This window comes from Nematolebias whitei, chromosome 4 (genome assembly GCF_014905685.2).
Source record: "Nematolebias whitei isolate Nwh7 chromosome 4, NemWhi1, whole genome shotgun sequence".
Lineage (NCBI taxonomy): Eukaryota > Metazoa > Chordata > Actinopteri > Cyprinodontiformes > Rivulidae > Nematolebias > Nematolebias whitei.
This window is the reverse complement of record NC_056501.1, coordinates 16,337,970-16,357,447: the sequence shown is the minus strand read 5'-3', so window position 1 is coordinate 16,357,447 and position 19,478 is coordinate 16,337,970. Positions and strand designations below refer to the sequence as shown.

General features: G+C 39.4%; 3 protein-coding genes across 3 annotated transcripts; 2 read left to right on the top strand and 1 right to left on the bottom strand.

Annotated features, from left to right (window-relative positions):
• Window positions 1-826: 826 nt before the first annotated feature.
• On the top strand, window positions 827-3,209 carry fosl1a (FOS like 1, AP-1 transcription factor subunit a). The gene is made up of 4 exons (XM_037675772.1): window positions 827-931; window positions 1,442-1,687; window positions 2,470-2,577; window positions 2,661-3,209. The coding sequence occupies exons 1-4, from the start codon at window positions 827-829 to the stop codon at window positions 3,207-3,209; spliced, it is 1,008 nt and encodes a 335-aa protein (XP_037531700.1).
• A 4,501-nt stretch (window positions 3,210-7,710) lies between these two features.
• On the bottom strand, window positions 7,711-9,335 carry ccdc85b (coiled-coil domain containing 85B). Its single transcript, XM_037675771.1, has one exon. It carries the CDS (start codon window positions 8,683-8,685, stop codon window positions 8,083-8,085), a length of 603 nt encoding a protein of 200 aa, XP_037531699.1. The 5' UTR covers window positions 8,686-9,335; the 3' UTR covers window positions 7,711-8,082.
• A 4,749-nt stretch (window positions 9,336-14,084) lies between these two features.
• Window positions 14,085-18,642, top strand: fibpa (fibroblast growth factor (acidic) intracellular binding protein a). Its single transcript, XM_037675769.1, has 11 exons — window positions 14,085-14,280; window positions 14,372-14,456; window positions 15,532-15,730; window positions 15,944-16,070; window positions 16,332-16,432; window positions 16,810-16,943; window positions 17,435-17,543; window positions 17,630-17,693; window positions 17,808-17,894; window positions 17,992-18,089; window positions 18,573-18,642. Exons 2-11 carry the CDS (start codon window positions 14,372-14,374, stop codon window positions 18,640-18,642), a joined length of 1,074 nt encoding a protein of 357 aa, XP_037531697.1. The 5' UTR covers window positions 14,085-14,280.
• Window positions 18,643-19,478: the final 836 nt, after the last annotated feature.

Here is a 19,478-nt window from a genome sequence, read left to right as displayed (position 1 = left end):
CATTCGCATCTCATGTGGTACACGTGGTGGAACGAGATTATGTACGCAGGGTCCCAGTTACATCCAACAATAAAATGTAAAAGAAAAACAGTAATAAGATCTAAGATATGTCTGACAAAGTGAAAGTAGCTCTTCAGAAGTCATTTGGACACAGCTTTTTATTTAAAAGTTCAAGATTAAATCTAATATACCACTAAACCACTTTTGCAAACTCTTAAAAAAATTAGAAATATTAGTTTGTAGATTTCACTTTAACTGCAATAACCAATTCGTATCTTAGCTGGGTCGTGTTCGATATAAAGTTGTAAAATGGAGTAATAATATTTCTTTCTCAGCGTTAGAAAGAAAAAAAAAATGTTTTCACTGAGGAATCCCGGGTGTGACTCTTGGAAGGAAACTCTCACCAAATATGGACAATGACGTCACCACCACGTGCTCTCCTTCGTGAGAGATTCCAGACAACAGCATTTCCCGTAAACACGGAGGGGCGTGGCGAACCGACTGTCTCTTTAAGCGTCTACAACCTGAAAATTACTTCCAGACTTCCGAGCTCAAGTGAGTGAGTACGAAGGACGAGGTGAAGCGGACACATTTTTCTGGGGACTGAGGTTGATTCGAGGAGAAAGTGAAGCGGGTTTTCCTTCCTCGCTCCCCCTTCGAACCCGATTGGACTCTTCGACTTACGGCATCACGGGTGGGTTTGGCCCGGAGTTTGAACGGAGACACGCGACTCATCCCGAAAGCTAAGATCCGAAAGAGGGGTGGTTTTATTTAAAATAAATATAACCAGCGGCCGGATTCAGTTTACTTTCACTCGACTGAAAGGATGTATCGAAACTTTGGGAGTCATGGAAGAGGCAACCCTCCGTACACCGGGTCCAACTCTGGATCTCTGGGAAACACCGGCACTCCAACAACGCAGCAGGAGCAGGTAGGTGTGCTCTCATCCGACCAGGTAACCGGTTCAAAAATTACTCAAACCCACGAGGTAATGGTAAAATATTCTGTTAAAAACATAATAAACGCCGTGTTTTTGTTTTGATAAACTGCATGGAGTATTTTACTATAATTAAACATAATTTCTATCAAGCTTAATATTATAATTACAGTGTTTTCTCATATTATCAGTAAATAATATGTTACAATGACTTTTTTTTTTTTTAATCATTGCACTTTTTAAATTTCTGATACTTTCAAGGATTCGAGGTTCTTTATTGTCATTCACATCACATGTGGTACATGAAGTGGAACGAAACAGGGTCCCAGTGACATCTAACAAAAATATAAATTGTAAAGAAAAACAGTAATAAGATCCAAGACATGAACTAAAAAAATACGCTAAACTATTGGAATAAGAATTACACTATTATACACTACATACTTGTGTTTTGTTGTGCCGATCTTTTTGATCTTTCTGATAATTTTGTTTTGTATTTACTAGAAATTCACAATGGCGGGCAGCAGTCAGTTTGTTCCGAGCCTTAATGCCATCACAACAAACCAGGACCTCCAGTGGTTGGTTCAGCCGGCTCTCATGAACCCTCCAGGCCCTGTACCTCCTTACCCGGCCCTCCTGGGGACACGGCCGGTGGACCCGTCGCCTTCCCAGTCCCATCTCCTCAGACCAGGGGTGATCAGAGCAGCTGCAAATACTCCACCATCCGCAAGGCACAGGAATGAAGAACAGGTGAGGGAAGCATTCTTTTGAAAGGTGATATTCAAAAACCGATGTTTTTATACCTTTTAAAGACTGAAGCTGATGAATAAGAGACTTGGTCCTTTCTGTAGTGTGTAAATATCCTGTAATTCTCAGGGAGATGAGTACAGTACATCTCCTTTTGACAGCCAAACAAGATCAGGGTCTTCTTTATATATAGACACTAATACACAGTTTTATACAAGTTATTTTTTTATTTCAGGCTCTTAGAACAGGGTTGTTTACTCTCAGGAGACATATTTTAGTTATTACTCTGTGATGTTTTTGACAGTAAAGTTACCAAATGTGACACAAAAAAAAAAAATCAAAGCGGTGCTACAAGCAAAAGTGAGTTCTTTTTGAAGCCAAAATAGCCAAGTGTTTGTTCCCGGTGGAGCGTGATTACTTGTTTTTGGGTGCACGTACCCTCGTCAGAGTTGTAATTGCATGGCACAGGAAGTACATTGTCATGTGACTCACAGGGGCAAGTCATGTTCTGTGACTCACACCTGAGTCAGCCCTGGGGTCTGAGGCTGAGTCATCAGCCTAAAAGAGCGGGAACGATTGGTTTTGCAGTAATTATTCAGCAGGGTGGTGGATATAAAATGTCCAACGAGTCATGTTACAAATACACAAAAGATTCAGATGTTGCTAAATAATTCAGCCGTCATGTCATGAATCATTGTGCACACACGGTGGTGGTAATTTTCCTGTTGCATGCTGTGTTGGACTAATGAAAAGTCTCATGCACGATGATCCTTTTCTCGTTAAAGTTATCTCCAGAAGAGCTGGAGAGACGCAGATTAAGAAGGGAGAGGAACAAACTGGCAGCAGCAAAGTGTCGCAATCGTCGCCGAGAGCTGACAGACTCGTTACAAAACGTGAGTGAACGTTGCACAAAGGGTTTATTCTTGAAAAGGAGGCCTTAGTCAGGCTTGAATGAATTTTGATTTTGTCTTTGTAGGAGACTGATGATCTGGAGGATGAGAAGTCACGTTTGCAGAAGGAAATAGCCGAATTAGAAAAGGAGAAAGAGAAGCTCGAGCTGGTCCTGGAAGCCCACCGCCCCATTTGTAAAATAGAGGACTCGGATTCAGATTCTGACCCACATCTATCAATTTCCTCCTTGGGGGCCATCAAATTGGAACCGGAGGAATCCAGCCTGCCTGGACCCTCAACCAGACCACCAGCGAAGATGCAGAAACCCAAACCGAAGATAACGATCCCCACCAGGCCTGTTACAATGTCCGCTTCTCTGGCTGTCTCTGAATCTGAGTCGCTCCACACCCCGGTGCTCACCTCTACACCGTCCCTCCTGTCCTTCGCCACAGCTGGAATGGTTTTCACCTACCCATCTGCATCCTCAGACCCCAGCTCCTCCGTCACGCCTCACGGCACATCCCATCAGCAGGCTCAGGCCCTGCAGCCTTGTGGGATTGCTCACCGCCGCAGCAGCAGCAGCGGTGACCAGTCCGATCACTCCTTGCACTCCCCGACCATCCTCACGCTGTGATCGCCGCACAAAACACAAACACTCATTTCAGGCAAATCAGGGCGACAATAAGGATCTCTGGGAAAAGGGAAAAACAAAGTAGGCATTTCAAGATGATCAGCTGCTTCATTTAAAGCAACTCATTGCAAAGTATGAAATCTACCATGAAAAAGATTCTCCTGAACCGAATCAGGTGGTGCAGTTTGAAACAATTAACTTTATATATATATATATATATATATACATATATATATAATATGTGTGGTACTGTGTATATATGTGGTACTGTATATATCCCGGACGAGCCCCCAATTTGTTATCGCCTGGTTCTAGGACCATAACAAACAAAGGGGAAGCAATGCATGGGATCACTTAAAATTATATTTATTTAACAAAAATCATGGCTGGCTGGAGAAAAGAGGTCAAGAAGAGAGAGAGGGAAGAAATGAGAGCAAGTGGTAAATCTAAAGCTGGATCTGAAGCTCTTCTGGAGACCAGCTGCCTCCACTTCCGATCAACACCAGTTAGGAGCTCTGAAACACAGACATGTTAGAGAGGCCAAGAGGAAAGCCTTGGGCCATAACAATATATTGATATTTGATGTGAAACGCTGGTACGCACTCAGTGTAAACAAAACACTTGGCATGTGGCTGACCTACAGGCTGACTGTGTAGGTGAACAAATATGGCGGAATCTGACAAAACGGCTCTTCCGTGGACACCGCCATTGTTGAGCTATTTTCATTCCCGTCGGCTGCGTTTGCAGGTAAACAAACACACATGGTGGCTGGCAGCAGCCCGCAAATTTTGCTAACAAATTTAAAATGCGAGGACACGTAAATTATTGCTACGAGAAAGTATGTTTAGGTTTTGTTTCTTGCTTTATTTGTGGTATTTTGTCTTCGTGACATTGCAAAGAGTGCCTTTAATCTCTGGAGACAGTTGATTCTCTTCTTAGATGACAGGAACATTTGTGGCATTATCAGGATGTTACACTCTTTAGATTGTTTTTATATAAAGTCTATATATTTCTAGTTTTGAAAGCTATAAGATGACATGAATGTATTAAGAGTTGTTTTGATCACTGCATGCAGAAAATATACGCTAAATAATTAAATAAATACTCTGTTTTTCTAAGAAGTAACTGAATTTTATCAAACTGTTTTTGCTATTGATGCTCCTTTAACACTTAGCAAACGTCCTCAATAAGGAAAACTAAAATATCTTTATTGTTTTGTTTAAATTTATAACGACTAAGGCTGGACCATACAAGTTGATAGAGATTTTATAATCACCTATTTATTTTAACAGAGAGTGTAATATATATTTTTGGTAATGTTTGAATTTCCTGCTTATGTGGGCAGTGCCTTATTATTTTTTTTTTTTTGTGAAATAAATGTACTAGTTCACAAGAAATAAATTAATTTTAAAAAAACATATCTGAGTGGAAACCATCATGGTGTGATTTATTTTTTTTAATTTTTCTTGGAACAAAACAACCAGCAGGAGGAAGTGATTAAAACAAGAGGAATCTGATGATTGTACATGAATCATTTTTAGCGTGCCTTCAAGGATTTTAAAGTTGGAGCACTGAGATATCAGATGAACTAAACTAAACGGTACAATCTGGACTTTAAAAGATAGATAATGTTAATCAGCTGACTCATTCATCAGCAAACATTTTATTTTTAATTGAAACAGAACTTATTCCCGGGCTACAGCTTCTCTAATGTGAGATTGTATTTATTTGTGTTTAGGTTCATTTGTAAACTTTACTTTTTAGGATTTTTGGTTCAGAAAATAATTTTTTTTTTTAAATATATATTGTGCAAAAATCATGTTTCCCCCAATTTCTTTATATTATCTGACTTTTAACCTTTTAAAAGTGATCTTTCTCATTAATATTTAGCCCAGTACATTTTTTTCTATGTCCTACTAACATGCACGGACAGTATTTTAGTATTAAACATGTCACTTTCTGATATTGTTCAACTTCTATAGAGAGTTTTTAAACCTGACACTTTGTCTTTTGTCTTCCACTTTCTTCATTTATTTCTAATAAGCTGTCATGGCTAAGCACAAATATTAAACAGAAAATAAGTGAGTTAAAGGTGTAGCGTTAATTAAGGGAGTGCGTATCGCTTAGCAACCTTTACATTAAAATCATCTAATGTTGACAAATGACAGACTTGTAACTGTTTTAGTCAAACCAATAATATAACGTGAAATATCACAAGATGATTCAGAGTACACGTTGTGAATGACTCTCAGCTGCCACCTTTTTTTTTTTAGATTATAAAATTGCCTGAGTTACAGCCATTTTTTGTGATAGCTAATGCTGATTAGCTGTAGCAGCCATTTTAAATTGGTCTGACTTCAAAAATTAATCAGTTGTAGATTAATGATTATTGAAAACTTTCTGAATGATTCATTAAACTATGTCTGGTATTTCATGAGGTGTTCTGTTATGACTCCAGCAGTTAATGCTAAAATATAAGGCGACTGAAGAAGGCTTTCGGGTGAAAGACGAAACGTTTCTACAATTTTTTTGTTTTGTTTATTGAATGTCCAGAGGACCAGACTTAACTTTTTTTAGATAAGGCGACAATCTTGAGCAATGAGGAGCACTTGGAGTTTGTGTTGGGAATCACCCTCAGCTACTACCGCACCAAATTTTAGCACAATTTCTCTATGACTGACGGAGCTAAAGGTCAGTTGGCTGTCGAAGCTTGAATCAGGTTGACGCCAAAAGTTAATCACAGTTGTAAACCCATTGATCACTTTCTGCACGTTTCATCAAAATGCGTTCAATGGCTCATGAAATAGAGACGGGGGGAAAAACATTATCAATTGCCTTTGCCTTTTGGCAGCATGCAAAAGTGAGGGGTGGTTTAAAACTGTCGCACAGAGCTGTACTTCATGATCTTTGACAGACAATTAGTTAGCCAAGAAAATAAGTGCCAGAATAATCAATAACGCCAATGATCCCTCGTGGCAGTCGGTAAAAGTGTTTGATGACTGCAGCGTTTGTTGGAAAACTCTATTGACTGCTCCCTGCTCTCAACTGGAGAAAAAAAAAGCAAATCTCATGCTAGTTCATCCACAGCTCCGAGGAAGTGTAAAATGGGGCGACAGAGCCATGAGAGCTTTAGAGGAAGGAAAAAAATAGAAAAATCTGCTGCTGTTACATGACGTCTGTGCATCATTAAAAACCATCAGCCCCAAAAATAAAACTGGTGAAAATCTGAAAAGCGAGACGGTGCAGGCGTCGTTACTCAAGTGAGGCTGCTTCAGACATTCGGAGCCAAACGGCAAAAATCCATGTGTCATTTCATACATGTAAAATTGTTTCTGAAACACATGAAGAAAGGTCAGAACAGCGCAGGGTGTCGTAAACTCACTGTATTTAAAGCTCCTCCAATAAACAACTGACCACAAAATAAATCTCCTCTAATCCAGATTTAAACAGAAAAGAGTTAGCAATGCTATATAACACAAATCAAGATAAAGAAGAGCCAAATAAAGTCACAGAATAAATACAAAGTGTGAGTTACAGAAGGAAATGAAAATCAGATTTGGAGACTTAAACATCAAGAACATCATCAAAAGGTCAAAGGAGTGAGTGTGATCAATTGGCTTCAAGAGTGTAAAATGTTTAAGACCAAAAACACTTAAAAAGTGACTGATCTTTTTTGTTTTCAGCTCGGAGTACGGTTTAACAATATCTGTCGCTAAAAATCTCCACTCAGGCTCTGGTTCTGTCAGAACTTTCCAAACCAACAAGCTGTAAAAACGGCAACAATCGCCGTGCATGTATGCCACTCCAATCCCGTCCTGAGGAAGTGAGTGCATAAAATGTTTAACAGTAGGGCATCTTTTGCAAAAACTCTACATCGAATAATCTCATGTTTATCACAACCCCCTTCCAGTGCTGTTTGGAGTTCAGTGGACTAAGTATGGCTCAAAACTGGATTCAAATTCATCTTTGGATCTTTGATTTGAAGGTACTCATTGCAAATCATGGAATAAAATATGAAAAGTTCATCATGATTTTTTTTTTAAATCAAACTGTGCTGTTTGAAAGCGTTTACTCCAGTAGTTTTACTGATATATTAGTGTGCAATTCTGAAATGCGGGTACGCACTCAGTGTAAACAAAGACTGAATTTGCTGAAAGTAACGTGAAAGCTTGAGTCATAGGGTTAGCCTACCTTAGGGCGGGTCACACAAACAAATCTGGTGGAATCCAGCAAGTGTAGAACCGAGAAGACGTTTATGAGAGACAAATAAAACAGCTGTCAAGAATAAACGAAAGGGATCAAACAGGGCAGTGCAGCACCATAAAGACAGCATTCAAAGACCTCAACCTGCAAACTTTACTCAACAAATCTGAGCGTAAATATGTACCAATACATCAAATGTTTTGATCTATTTGAATTTGGCTGTTTCTAAGCAGACGGTTAGAATTTTTGTTTTCACGTTCTTTATTTAAGGACTAAAAAAAGCATAGATTTTTTTTTTTTATTTCTTATTTTTTACTGGCCTTTAGGACTTTGCAGTGAGTACCTTTTAAGATCCAAGACAATGCTCTCCAGTGCAATGTACAAAAGGCTTCAGTGTTGGCTAGTCCAGTGCATGAGATAAATTTATGTGACCCACTTATTGGTCCCCCAGCAGAGCACTGAAAAAGGAGAAAAAGAGTCATCATAGAAAACACTGTAAAATTAAGACTTTCTTCTGGCAACATCGATTTAATGTGTGTAAGGTCCTGAAATGTTTTGTTTTAGTCAAAAACCTAATGTGGCACACATATTTTGCAGCATTCAGAAAGCCCTAATGCGTTTAGTTTCCATCACTAGTCCACGTCCTTCTTCAGGCCTTTCTGCAGACCTGCCGTCAGTCATCAGGTGAGCACACCAGGTGCAGCTGGTCCGGACTCCCCACGCTGCCGGTGCTGGAGCTCCCATCCCCCAGATCCCGGGCCACCATGCAGGGCAGATTGAGCTCCGTGGACCCGCCGGGGCTGGAGTCGCTCCTGCTCACGCACTCCTCCTCTAGGACCAGGCACAGCTCCTTCAGGTCCAGGTTCTCCTTCACCAGCCCGTCCTGCATGCGCTCCAGGTCGGCCAGCTTCTTCAGGTAGCCGCCCAGGTCCTCGCGCATCACCTTGGCCGCGTGGTGCCCGAACAGCTGCCACTCCCGGGCCAGCTTCTTCACTTTGAGCCGGTCGTCGTCCAGGAAGCAGCACAGGTCCCGCAGCTCCACGTTCTCCTCCTGCAGGCGCTGATTGATGACTTTCAGCTCCCTGATTTCCAGGAGGTGCCCCTGCAGCTGTTTGTTCACCTCCTTGATCAGACGGCCGCGCTGGATGAGAGCTGCGATTTTCTCCGACTCCTCTTTGCGCAGCCGGGTCACCAGCTCCTCCTTGGTGCACGCCAGCAGATCCTCGTCAGACACCTTCGACAGCTCTCTGCTGATCATCTCCCCCTCGCTGCCCATTTTAGAGCAGACCAACGCCAAAACTACGAGTCCCTGAGAATGTATAAACCCGTTGAAGCAGAGCTCTCACATCCCCATCTTCGTCCGCCGCGGTCCAGATGTCACGAGCTCCGGGGGAAACAGAAAGGCAGAAACATGTGGAAATCTTTACAATATGCCCTTTAGTGTTTAATGCCCTGCTGAGGTCGTGCGTGAAGATGCAGCGTTAATGTGCGCCTGTCATCCTGTTTTCCAGAGGCCTCCTCCAGCGCATCAGTCCGTCTTTCCCCTCGTCTCCACGAGGCTCATTGTCCATGAAAGCTGCCTCCTGCGCTCCTGTTTCTTTCACAAACTTCGTGGACCCACCGAGCTTTATTCCAGCAGCTTGCAGATGTTTCCTTTTTCTTTTCACGTCGGTGGCGTCGTCTCATCGGGCTGTTCCGCTCGGCTGAGGCTGAATGAAATCAGATCTCCGCTGTGCAGCGCTTTACTCCTGCAGTCGACGCGGCGTGTTATTGTTATTATTGCTATTATTATTTTGGAAACGGGGCCAGACGAACCCGATCCGACCCGTCATCCGATCATCGGTGCCTGGTCTGTGCTCATCCTCCGGAGCTGAACTGTTAACCACAACAATGTCTGCCTCCACCACTTTCACCCCTCCGAGCTGCGCGTCAAGCTGAGAGATGGAGCTCTACCGGAAGTTGTTGGCCTTCAAAATAAAAGCACGGACTTGTGTTTTCAACACGTCTGAACCTAGAATGGTGAACAAAGAGCAACTGGATTTTTTGTTATAACACAAATTGTTACAAAGGGAAACCAGCATGCTTCTCAGCAACGCAGGCCCAACTCCAGTCTGAAGTAAAAATGTCAGATCTCATTTCTTTGAAATTATTTCAAAGACATTAACAATAATCATCGTGAATCTATTAATCAGTGTCGGTGTTTTTGAATAGTGTTACTTTTATTATAGTTTTTGCCTTTTGTGACTGTTTAAATTGTTCACATGTTTGTCTTTTTATTATGTTTGTGACTTGTGTAATCCGTTATGATTCATTCAACCTTTATTTAGACAGGTAACTCCCATTGAGCCTCGAGGACTCATTTACAAGAGAGACCTGATTTCGACAAAGAATGATGACAACAATGGACAACAGCAACAACAATAGACAAATATAAAAAGGCATACAGATTTTTAATTTTTTTTTGTACAAATAAGATGGCAAAAAAGTAACAAAAACAGCTAGATTATAAGGTGAATGTAGAAAACTGAAAACAGGATGATGTGCGCTCTTTGCTTTTGCGCAGGTCCCACTTGCAAATGAGATCTTGATTTCAATGGGGTTTAAAATCTAGTTAGATAAAGGAAATTAAATGTTATAAAACATTTGTCTCAACTTTGACTCCAGCATGTAATGTATATCTTGCAGTGGGGATTATGCAATTCTGTGAACTTTTTCAGACGAGTGAATGTTCCTGAAATAAGACACAAAACATTTTCTAAAACTAAAGGAATGCTTATTGCCCACCACAATTCTTGTCAGGGTGATTATGCTAAGATCTCTTTTTGATGAGAAAGCACAGAGTTGTAGTTGTTTTAGTCGAACTTTGTAAATGACATGCTTGATTTCATGTGATCTTGTGAGATCCAACGTGATTTGTTAGTGCTCAAAGAATGTGGTGAGGATGACTTCCAGCTGCTACCAAATTTACCTTAACATCTGTTGACTCAACAGTTAATGTTGCAGATTTTTGCAGAGATGTTGCACAGTGTGTAGTCATGCTGAGAGTATGTATTGCAACTGACTCTTAGCTACCACCAAACCAAATTTTAACTCACTTGTTGGCTAATGACAGTTAGTTAGGCTGGCTATCCTAAACTGAGGTAATTCCAATTGTGTCAGGAAGTAATAAAACAGCGTAAAACACTTTTGTCGAAACAAACATGCAAGTTTGTCCAAGCGACACCATCCTGGATTGGTTGAGGCCCGGGCTAACAACAACCTCCACCACTGCTGTTGACAAATGGTAATAGATAGTCATTAGTTAGTTGTTAGTGTTAGTCAAAGACAACGAGGAGGGAAACATGCCAGGAGACTGAAAGAGAAAAGGAAAGTCAAGAGCACAACGATAAACGTAGGGACAATGACAGGCAAACGTAGAGAGCTGGCTGATGTATTAATAGGAGCTAAAACTAAAGAGGCCAGACTGAGATGGTTTGGACATGTCCAGAGGAGGGACAGTAGGTATATTGGTAGAAGGATGTTAGAAATGCAGCTGCCAGGAAAAAGACAAAGAGGAGATATATGGATGCAGTTAGAGAGGACATGGAGGTAGTTGGAGTGAGAACAAAGGATGCAGAGGACAGAGTGAGGTGGAGGACCATGACTTCCTGTGGAGACCCCTGAAGAGGAAAATGCGGAAAGAAAAAGAAGCTGTATACCCAGTGATTAAGTTCAAAAACTCTTATTAAAATCCATCCTGTGTTTCTTGGAACATTTTGCTAACAGACTGGCAGAGTTGACAGTAATAGTATTGGCACAGATTTAAAAACAGATCTGTGTAAGATGCTCAGAGGATGTGCTGGTTACTGGGACAGAATTATTTCATACAATGCTTTATTGTATCACATCTCTCATTACCACATTTGTATTGTATCATGCTACATTGTGTCAGCACTTTGAAGTCCTAACTTGTGATCAAATTCCTCAGATTACGCATTGGTATTAAGATGAAAATGAGTTTTCACTCTTCAGCATCTCGAATGAAGTAGCAGACTGTTTTATTTTGACAGATTTTTTCACAGGAAGTTGAGTTTTTGTTGGTGACTGCTACATGACAAATCTCAGAGTGGTAATCTGTAATGTTTGTGGTTTCCTCTAATCTTTTCGATATCTATTTGACATATGTACAAACCTTTAGGGCCTTTAGCGTGGTTGTAAATAGCAACATAAAATAGGTTATTTTTGAGAAGCAAAGACTCGATCTGTCCTCCAGCTGAGCTGAAAAACATTAAGATTAGCACTAGGTGGTTTTGTTCCACATTTGAATTTAAACATGTTTTTTTTAATGCTGTGAAACTTAAATGTGGTAGATAAGCACAATTTACAAAGGAAATAAAAGGGAACAGTATGTGTAACATGACTTCCTCTGAGTCCTTTTGTTCATTTCTATGATCTCATTCTCTGAAATTCAACACTAAAATGTCCTACAGGTTTCTGGACTTCACTACGCGTGTACAGGACATTGAGAGACTACTTGTTTCTTTTCAAAGACCACTGTTGGAAAGTGTGACTCTTTCCCCCTGTCAGTTTATGCTGAGGCATTCGACCACATCCTTCCGCCCTCTGTCCCACCTCCATTGTTTCACTGAGGCCATAACAATGCAGGGTGTTAACCGTGCTGAGGGGACTCAGTGGTTGAAACCAGGGTGTCATATGGAGTTAGAAATGAGAGTGTTGACGTGCACCAAGAGCTCGGACAAAATGACGTACCGACTGGGACGCGTTTCCTCCCCTCGTGTTGTGAATTTGAAGGACACATGCAGAAACACAGAACGGGAGGGTGAGGAGAGGGATTTACTGGGATTTATTTGGATTAATCTCTGTAGGAAAAGAGCAGATTGTGTACAAGCAGGCAGCGAGCAAAGTGGATTCTGCAGGAGGCCCGTGGGGACAGAAGCCTATCTTTGATCTGACTCTTTTCCTAACAACTAATAGCCCAAATAGAAGAACAAAGGTCAACAAGAGGGTGCCACCTAACACTCTGTTGTAATTTTTTTGTAATTTGTGTTTTCATTTATTGTCATGCAGTGTCAGACCTGACCTATACTGAAATCAATTTTTGTGTTGAGTTTAGGTATTGCGCTGTGAATTGATGCCATTTATGAATTTAAAGATTCTGCAAGAATTTAATTTAAAAAAGAATATGCCTAAAGATGAATTTGTTCTGTTACCTCTCATGGATTCTGCAAATGTGATGACATATAAAATATGTTATCAAGTTTTCTATTATAAAGGTTCTCACACATTCTCTGCCTAATATCAGAAAACGCAAGACTAATTATTTCAGCAATTTTGTCTTCACCACCATTTAACATTAACTTTCATTCACAATAAAACCCCATTATGACAGAGACCATTATAAAGGCTGTACTTAAAAGCCAGAGGACAATAGCTGGAATATCTATTGCTATGGCCTATTGTTATTACTGCAGCTAATTTAGGAACATTAATTGAGACAAATCCTACCCACAATAATGGCCTATTTATTCCTGCTTTAACAATTAACAGCAAAGAAAGATACGTTTTATACAAAAGAAAGTCAAATGTTTTACTCATTATTTTGAATAGAATAGAATATAATCTTACTGTCATTGTTGCAGGAAATAAAAAAACACATTTTAGCAGTTGGCAGTGCAAATGTATAACAACAAGGAGTAAAACATGCTCTAAAGCAAAATAAAATAAAAAATAACAAAGTAAAACAGAACAAAGGAAACACATTTAGCAACCAGATAATTGTTCAATTTATGTCTGTTTCTTATTCTTTATACGTTTATAAATATACTTGCAATTTGTGTTTTCATTGTCTGTAATACAAGCTTTGTAAATATTAAACTCATTCAGTATCATAATACAATTTTAATTTTAAAAGTTACTTAAAAATAAGCAAACATAGAGCGTAATTGAAATTCCACAAAGTATTTAAAGTTTTAAAATGTAGATTTTTTTAAACCTGTTGTGCCACACACACTTGTCAAGCTATTTTTAAAAAATAAAGTGTAAGAACAGATGTCAATTATCTGTTTATGTGCCTCTTGAAGCCCATATACCTACACTATTTTATTCTAGAGATAAAATAAAAATTAAAAAAACACCCCGTGCTTCAACACAAATGAAAACCAGACATGTTCCAATATCTATAGTGCAGACAGTTTCAACAGATGTTAATGTTTTTACTTTTTTATTATTGTCACGTGGCGCTGTTCTACCTACTGTCACCATGGCAACCACACTTGCTGCTGCTAGACGCAGTTAGCTCATTAGCCGCTAGTTTTAGCTGCAGTTTCTCCACAAACAAGACGGTGCGCACATTTCAACACGCTGAACACATTATAGTGAATAAAATCACAATTCTGCATATTGCTAGAATGTATATATTGTATTAACGGTTCGTCGTGTCGTCGCTTCTTGTGATTTTTTTTTAAAACTACCCTTCGATTTTGGTGTGTGACGTCACTTCCCCGGAAGTGCTCCTTTCTCCGGGACTGCTGTTGTTGACAGGACCCACACCAACATGAACGCTGCTTTTTGACCAAAAGAAATGTGCTTTAAAGACGAAAGTGTGGATTTGCTTTGATTATTCTTATATTATCGCCATATTTTTTTGTATCTAATTTACGGTTTCGTGGTCTGTTAGTCCTTCTGTCCGCGAACGGCTGCTAACTTTACGACATTGCTAACACAGAGGCTAACCTAATTAAGCTAATGATTAAAGCAACAGAGAAAATGTTCAAACACAGTTAATTGTTTGAACAACTCTCCTTGAAGGCACGTGTTGATTGAAACTAGAAAACTGTTTTGAACAACCCTAAAATCAAGATATATAATAAAGGTAAATATGAGCTCAATGTTGATGGCTTATGGTAATGTTGGCAGTGTTGTTTGAGCCAAACTGAACATTAAACATCTTTTATTTCACACAGATGGCAGTAGAGCTGGATGTGTTTGTAGGTAATACCACTATCATGGACGAGGAGGTGTACCAGCTCTGGTTGGATGGTTACACAGGTAGGAGTAAATCTTGATATGTTCACTGTATTAAAGTGGATATTTGAGAAAACCAGTGTCAGAGCACATTAAAAACCCAACAGAGGCTCACTGTTGTGCTTTACAGTTGAGGCAAACAACACAAGAATAAAATATAAAAAGTACAATATGCAAGGATTAAAAATATATAATGAAAATACACACATGCTATTCTAGTCTAATCCTTTGCTTAAATATACAGGACGAGTCTTGAGCAGAAACTTAAATGTTTCTACAGTTTGAGCTGTGTAAGACTGCTTTAAAGTAAGCAATAAAACCTTAAAATCAACCTGTAAATGGGCATGAAGTCTGTGGAGAGATGCCAAACCTGGAGTTATGTGTTCACATCTCTTTAGTACTAGTTATTGATGAGTGTTGCGTTCTAGACAATTTGTTGTTAATGCAAAGATGGCTGCAAGTAAAAAGATTGACTTCGCTTGGTGACTGGAGACAGCAGAGCTTCCTGTTTTAGCAGACATAGGTGTAATTAAGAGTTAATAGATGAACAATAACATCACAGTGGCACTCAGACTGTACTCTAAAACATATAAATGGGCATATTTATGTAACATCGTACATACAACTTGTATAAATTACATAATTCTAATAGTCTTCAGTGTTTCCCCTAGCTTAGGTGCCTTGGCAGGGTGCTCATCTCTTCCATTTTTATTGACAGGGGGTGGGGGGGTGGTGGTTCTGTTTGGTAGGTATGGCACTTGGTTCTGTTGACTGGGCAGGGCGGCCTTCTTGTATAATGGGAAACACTGATCTTATTTAGAATAAGGTTGGTAATTTGAGGATTACTGTGTTACCGGGAGGAGACCCAGAGAAAGACCCATGACACGCTGGAGGGACTATGTTTCTCGGCTGGCCTGGGAGCGCTTCAGGATTCCCCCGGAGGAACTGGCCCAAGTGGCTGGGGAGAGGGAAGTCTGGGCCTCCCTACTTAAGCTGCTACCCCCGCGACCCGACCCCGGATAAACGGAAGAAAATGGATGGATGTGTATGTGAACTTAGTTATTGATGTTATAAATTAAGCTTGATATTTATCCAACAGTGAATGATGCAGTAAAGGTCCGAATGGAGGGAGGAGTGCTGGATGAGATTGAAGCAACTGCAGATGTTCTGCTCAGTGACACCATGGACCAGTACAGGACATTCCAGATGTGTGAACGTCTGCTGCACACTCCAACCAAACTCGCGAACCAGTTGCTTTTCCAGATCCCCCCTCATCGACAAATCATGCTTATAGAGAGGTGACGCTCTCAAGTAGTTATCTACTTTCTCAAAAGCAGATCAAATACGGATGAAAGTTGATGTGATGTATTTTTTGTATTATTTTTCAACAAGTCTAGTTGTACTTAAACTATTTGCTGTGTTTATTAAGTCCTTATACAATATTTATATGGTATGTGTTGCAAACTTTTTATTTGGTATTTTTCTGATAAATCTATTGTGTTCTTGTTTAGATATTATGCCTTTGATGATGCATTTGTGCGAGAAGTGTTGGGAAAGAAACTCTCCAAAGGAACAAAGAAAGACTTGGATGATATAAGTGCCAAGACAGGTGTGACGCTCAAAAGCTGCAGACGACAAGTAAGAATACCCTAAATTTAAAAAGTAATGTTCAGCTCTGTGCGACTTTATTTTTAATTTTGTGTTGCGATTGTATTAAACTCACCATACTGCAGGTTTTTTATTTTATTTTATTTTGTAAAGCTATTTCAGTTTTTTCACAAGCTGACATTTCAGCTGCTGTTACAGTTTATTAGTTGTTTGAACAACAAATTACTCTCCAGTTTTTGCACAAGTCATATTGTTGCAATTTAGTTAATAAATTGCTTCACTGTGTTGCAGTTTGACAACTTCAAACGCGTTTTCAAAGTTGTGGAAGAGCTAAAGGGACCCCTGGTGGAGAACATACGTCAGCATTTTCTACTCTCCGACAAGCTTGCAAGGTCAGGAGAAAAAAAGCATGCAGCGAGAAGAGATTAAATTTTCATAGTTCTTTTAATTAAAATTTGACAAAATACTGCATGAAAAAAAATCTATTATATGCATATCTGTTCCTGTTTTTAGTATTTTATATCACAATGTATGTTTTTTAACATCATTTTCTTCCATTTATTATTTTTTTCAATTGATATGCTTCTTTTAAGCTTGTCTACTGTTGTCATCATTCTTTGATAAAAACAGGTCTCTCTTATAAATGGGTCCTCGAGGCTCAATGAGACTAATTTGTATGAATAAAGGCTGAATTGAATATCTAAATCCATGAAAAAGACCGTCAAATTGTCCTGTTCTATTTTGTTGCATTCTTTTGTGCTTGTTTCAGGGACTATGCTGCCATTGTTTTCTTTGCCAACAATCGCTTTGAGACGGGGAAAAAAAAGCTGCAGTATCTCAATTTCCAGGACTTTGCTTTTTGTGCTGGGCAGCTTATCAACAACTGGACAGTTGGAGCCATTGGTGAGGGAGTCTGGTTGTTTCCTTTGGCCAATTTACTGACATCAGATATAAGCACCATATTTATCATTTTTAACACTGGTGTAGCTCATTAATCATTTGTCTTAACTTGTCGAGGTTGGCAGTTTACAATGTAGTGCAGCCTTAAATATATATTTTCAAGAAAAACTATAAAATAAACGTTAGAAACTGTGAAAATAATGTCAATAATATGGGTTAAAATAAATATAATATTTGAGAACAAGTGGTATACTGTGTCTATGACATTTTGAGCTGTGATTTTTCAGTGAGGCTCACTGACCACCAGAGGTCCTTCAGGTTTTACACATTGAATATAATTTAAATGTTACTGTTCAGGGAACTGGAAAGCTTGATGCAGTTAGGTAGTATCTGAGAAAAAACTTGATCACAAAACCAATGCAATTTAAAAAAAATGTTTAATGTTAAATAAACAATATCCTCATTTATCTGTTTGCTTTGTTTTGTTGTTGTAGATAACATGGTAGAAGACATGGATGTTGATCTTGATAAAGAGTTTTTACAAGAACTAAAGGAATTAAAAGTTTTAATTACTGACAAAGATCTGCTAGATCAGCACAAAAGGTAATAAAAATACACTCTAAATGCTTTGAATCTGCATATGACACTTGCAAACTCGTATCTAATTTCCTCTTTCATTTTCTCTTCAGTTTGGTTTGTACAGCTCTTAGAGGCAAAACTAAAGCTTTTAATGAGATGGAAGCTAATTTCAAGGTGAGAGAAACAACATCTACTGGTTCAGCATAAACCTCATTTATTATTAATTTATGGGCTGAAAGGAAATAAAAATATTACTAATTACTGGTAATCCTTTTGTTTTTATTGCAGAATCTTTCCAGAAGTCTTGTCAACATTGCCACAAAGTTAACCAACACTAAAGACGTCCGAGATTTCTTTATTGATCTGGTGGAAAAGGTGAGTGCGTCTTTAAAATGTTCAACTTGCAGTCCATAAGTAAAAATATGCATGTTTGCGCCAGCTTCAGTGTGCTGTCCTTCATTTTCTCCTCTAGTTTATTGAGCCGTGCCGTTCAGACCGATGGACAGCCGCCGACGTAAAACTCTACCTTACTCACTACACCAACTCTGCACACATTCTCGACACATTCAAGTAAGTTTATTTTACATTCTGCAAAGCTTATCACATAGACTGCGGCGCCAGGCCTGCCAGACTTATCTGCTATTTGATACATTCTAAAAGAAAATACAACAATAAGTTTAGTTTGTTTTTTTTTACGCTAAAGGATAACCCTAAAAGGGAAAAGACCCTCCTCAGGCATTATGTTCCAAAACTGACATCTATGTTCTGCCAGTGGGTGTCTCCCTATCTTGCCCATAATTTCTAAAACTGTAGTTACCTTGTTTCTCATGAATTCTTAGGAATGTAGTTAAGGGTTTACACAGCCCTCCACCACTACAGGATTAACAAAGAGATATTCATAAAAAGAAGCAAAGACCACATAAACCCAGAGACCAAGATTGCCTCATTTACTTTCTTCACCCAGATTTCACAACCTCAGTGGGTCTAACGTCTTACCGTGCGTCATTTACTCATTGTTTACTCAATTTTCTGTCTTTCCCCTCTGCTCTTCAGACATCAGGTTGTGTGGGACAGATACATGGGCGTCATCAAAAGCTGTATCTTCAAAATGTATCACGACTGAGGCGTTTCCTTGGCTGCCCGCCCCTCTCCTCTCCCTGCTATTTTTTTTTTTTTTTGGTTCGTTTTCCTCTTCATTGAAGTTGTACTTCTCTGCTGTATGTTTTGCTGTTAGAAGGTGATATTGTTTAACTTTTTATGTCCCATTATTGCTCGTATGCACCTTGAGCACCCTTCAGTGTCTGTAAATTTATACGAATAAAAGAAATGTTTTAACGTTGGAACGTCATTCTGTTTTATATTTCCATTTAACACCTCTTTGTGTTTTATGTGCAGTGTTAGATGGAGGAGATGTTCTTGTTAACCCCACACGGAAGCAGGATTTATGATCTCGTGGGCGTTGGGTGGAGATAAGGGACCAGAAGAAAAAGGAGATTTGAATCCGATTTGGCAAAAGAGAGCTTCAAGAAGCGTTTGAGGTTTTAAATAGAATCAGCACATCACATGTGTGATGAACTCAGACTCCAGCCAGTGTGTGGGATGTCTGTGTGTGGCCGTGAAGGACCAACCAGGAGGGGCACAGTTGGTCCTGCTTGGTTGGTGGGGGGTGTCAGCGTGATTTTTAACAACATCCCCCGTAATGACAGCTGCCATTTGTGCCACCACACGTAAACACAAGACAGATGACACTCTGAGAAAACCTAAAACGCTGGAGGTTTATTTAGTGAAAATAAATCAGTCTAAATATTTAGAGTGGCTGAATTGGAATATTTTTGTTTATTTCTTTATGGAAGCCCCCAATTATTCAAATGTTGCTTCTTTATTTAAAAATTGGTTTCTATAACAAAGATAACTTTGCTGCTTTACCTAAAGTTGGTTCAGACTCATACCAGTAAGGAC

Coding starts and splice junctions, on each gene's coding strand:
- fosl1a (XM_037675772.1), top strand. CDS start 827: ATGTATCGAAACTTTGGGAGTCATGGAAGAGGCAACCCTCCGTACACC. Junction 932..1,441: donor CAACAACGCAGCAGGAGCAG/GTAGGTGTGCTC, acceptor TGTATTTACTAG/AAATTCACAATGGCGGGCAG. Junction 2,578..2,660: donor TGACAGACTCGTTACAAAAC/GTGAGTGAACGT, acceptor TTGTCTTTGTAG/GAGACTGATGATCTGGAGGA.
- ccdc85b (XM_037675771.1), bottom strand. CDS start 8,685: ATGGGCAGCGAGGGGGAGATGATCAGCAGAGAGCTGTCGAAGGTGTCT.
- fibpa (XM_037675769.1), top strand. CDS start 14,372: ATGGCAGTAGAGCTGGATGTGTTTGTAGGTAATACCACTATCATGGAC. Junction 14,457..15,531: donor CTGGTTGGATGGTTACACAG/GTAGGAGTAAAT, acceptor TTTATCCAACAG/TGAATGATGCAGTAAAGGTC. Junction 18,090..18,572: donor CACATTCTCGACACATTCAA/GTAAGTTTATTT, acceptor TCTGCTCTTCAG/ACATCAGGTTGTGTGGGACA.